Genomic DNA, 2,739 nt, shown 5'->3' on the forward strand with positions numbered 1-2,739 from the left:
GGGGGTGGGGGGAGGACCAGGGAGGATGATTTAACCACTCAACCACTAGATGTCGCTGAAAACAACAATCCTACACACTGTGCCTTTAACACCACCTCTGTGTGTTGGAAGTTCACCTTCATATCAGGTCAGTCCTGGTGCAGCTTCCCTCCCAACCACAGTCAGAACAGGAGATATTCACCCCACCACGTCCAAACTGCAAATGAGTCGAGCATTTGTGAAAACGCTGCTGGCTGACCCATGTCACAATGTAAATGTAAGATTTTCTTTTGCCTAAAAATTAATCACTGCACTAAAGTAACTGGGTGGTTTTGGTTTGACACTTTAAGACGGTTGGAGGTTAAAAAGAAACAAAAAGGGGTGTGTGGGTGGGTGTGGGATGGGATATAGTTGATAACACCAGATACAAAATGCTGTTTCAGTTCTGTTTGGTGGAGGTTCTTAGAGCTCTGAGAAAGACAACTCAATCTGACTGCCTTCTGTTTTATCAGTTCTACTGGTGATTAAAGGTATTAAATTTCTATAAATGCAAAACTAACAAAGATTTTCTTTTCCTCTTAGAATCCCTTTTACAATCCAGCGCTTGTGTGAGCTCCTCACAGAACCCAAAAGGAACTACACAGGAACTGACAAGTTCCTTCGAGGGGTGGAGAAGGTAGGTCCTTCAAACACAAAGTTCTTCTTTTAGGCAAAACTTTTTTTATTACAAATGGTTTGTTTGTTTTTCTCTAGAATGTAATGGTGGTAAGCTGTGTCCATCCAACTTCAGAGTAAGTGTTGGATGCGAGTTCACCAATTTATACAACATTTACAAATACATAAATACTGTACACATTTCTTTTCTGTGGGTAAAGCTCAGTTTTTWCGTTTATTTTATTTATTTTTCAGGAAAAATGGATGCAGTGCTGTTAATAGGATGAACGGAGTGATGCTTCCAGGAAACACATCTTCATTTACAGAGAGGTTGTTCAATTCTAAAATACTTTATTGATCCCAGAGGGAAATTAGGTGTTGTTGTAACTCATTTAACTAAAGAGTTATTGTTGATGGTGATGGCTGTGGGCAGCGGTCTGTATTACAGCGAAGTTGAAGAAGCCTCTGACTGAAGAGGCTCTGTTTTTCTGTGACAGTCTGATGAAGAGGATGGTTCTATAGACAGCTGTCAGTTTGAGAAAAACTAAAGCCCCTTTATGTAAATTGGTAAAAAACTATAAAATTATTATTAATTTCTAATTCTACATTTTCTTCTTGGATTGTTTTAGAAAAGTGAACGGTCCGGGAACGCCCCGGCCGCTGAACAGACCAAAGTTGTCTCTGGCCCACTCACTAGCAGCTAATGGTCTGCCAGATAGCACAGGCAACACAGACCTCAACGCAGAGCTAGATGGCGACAAAGACTCGAGGTACGACTCAATCATCGGTACACCACAACTGGTTTTCATGGGAAACGTGTACAGAATTTRATGTGGGTCTCTTTAATTTGTTGTCAGTGAGGTTTGTCATTCAGAAGACTCTCCTGGGAGTGCTGTGAAGAACAAACACTCAGATAAGGAAGAGGACATGGAGCCTGATCACCAAGAAGTAAAAAGACTGAAGTTTAGCGAGGAGGATGAGGAAGAGGAGGAAGAGCAGGAGGCGGACACACTCGACCCGTCAGACAGCTCCTGCCTGTCTAAAGAAGCAGAAGCCATGCTTCAAGAGAAGGAAGAGAAGGTTGTGAGTGAAGCCTCCAGCTCTGCTGCCTCTGAAGAACAAGGTATGAGCTGCTCGTCTGCTTTGCTGCTTTTTGTGCCTCGAACCCTTTAGGAAGGAAGTCATTGACTCTTAGTGTGGTGGTGGGGTCAGGTTCAGGTTTGACCAGAGCTATACTAGCCAATCAGAACCAGGGTGGGGGTGGGACTTGGATCTCGACAAAACCTCTTTTTCCAATCCAGTAGAAGAAGTTGGAGCTGCRCTAAAAATAAATACATTTATTTGTTAGAACAAGTCTGGAAAACAACTGGAGACAATATTGAAGCTGGTGAATTATTAAAACCAAGAGAAGAATGTTACTGATTCCTCCACCACCTGAGTGGCTTCATGTAATTCTGCACACACTTAAAACTCTCAGTAAAGGGAATGATGGTCCAACTCATACCTGGCAACATTTGTGCTGAAAACACTGGCACCAAATTGACCATGTATTGGCTAACAAAACAGCCAGACATTTTATCAACGTGACGCAGATCCACCCTGCAGCAGATTGCTTTATTTAGATATGGATTGTTTTTTTTAATGGTCCCAAGTAGCTGAGAAGAATCTTGGGATGGTCTAACAAAAGTGCTTCACAATGCTGCCAAATGTGTCTTTGGAAAGAAGGAAAAAGAATGAAAGCTGGTTCTATGACCAAGCAGATGAGATACAAAGACCCCTAAAGAACAAGAAACTGGAGACAAGAAAGTACGTAGAATCAGGAAACTCAAGAATGAATGGGCCTCATGCAGGAACCATTCGTACGCACAGATTTGTTCTTAAGTTGTGCGTACGAGTGATTTAGGAGAATTTGTGGCATTCACCAATGTTTTCATATTGTTAGATTTTTTTTTTCAGATACGAACAAAATTCACGAGTGGTCCAGACCTGTCGTATATTTTACGAGCAGTCAGTCTGCTGTTATCCAGACGGGTTTCCTTCACTAATTACTTTATATTTCATTCGTTTGAAGATATTTTGAGTTGAAAATAATTCCCACTCCATAAT

The 2,739-nt window shown here is 41.5% G+C and overlaps 1 protein-coding gene across 1 annotated transcript in view; it reads left to right on the plus strand.

Annotated features, from left to right (window-relative positions):
- Positions 1–561: 561 nt before the first annotated feature.
- The window catches only part of ppp4r2b (protein phosphatase 4, regulatory subunit 2b), a gene marked incomplete at its 5' end in the record, with an annotated part of 4,596 nt that continues 2,418 nt past the window's right edge, over positions 562–2,739 (plus strand). The window contains 5 exon segments of the mRNA XM_014009478.1: positions 562–655; positions 733–770; positions 889–963; positions 1,263–1,403; positions 1,491–1,756. Coding sequence (XP_013864932.1) covers positions 562–655; positions 733–770; positions 889–963; positions 1,263–1,403; positions 1,491–1,756 — 614 coding nt within the window.

This window comes from Austrofundulus limnaeus, unplaced genomic scaffold (genome assembly GCF_001266775.1).
Source record: "Austrofundulus limnaeus strain Quisiro unplaced genomic scaffold, Austrofundulus_limnaeus-1.0 Scaffold58, whole genome shotgun sequence".
Classification (NCBI taxonomy): Eukaryota; Metazoa; Chordata; class Actinopteri; order Cyprinodontiformes; family Rivulidae; genus Austrofundulus; species Austrofundulus limnaeus.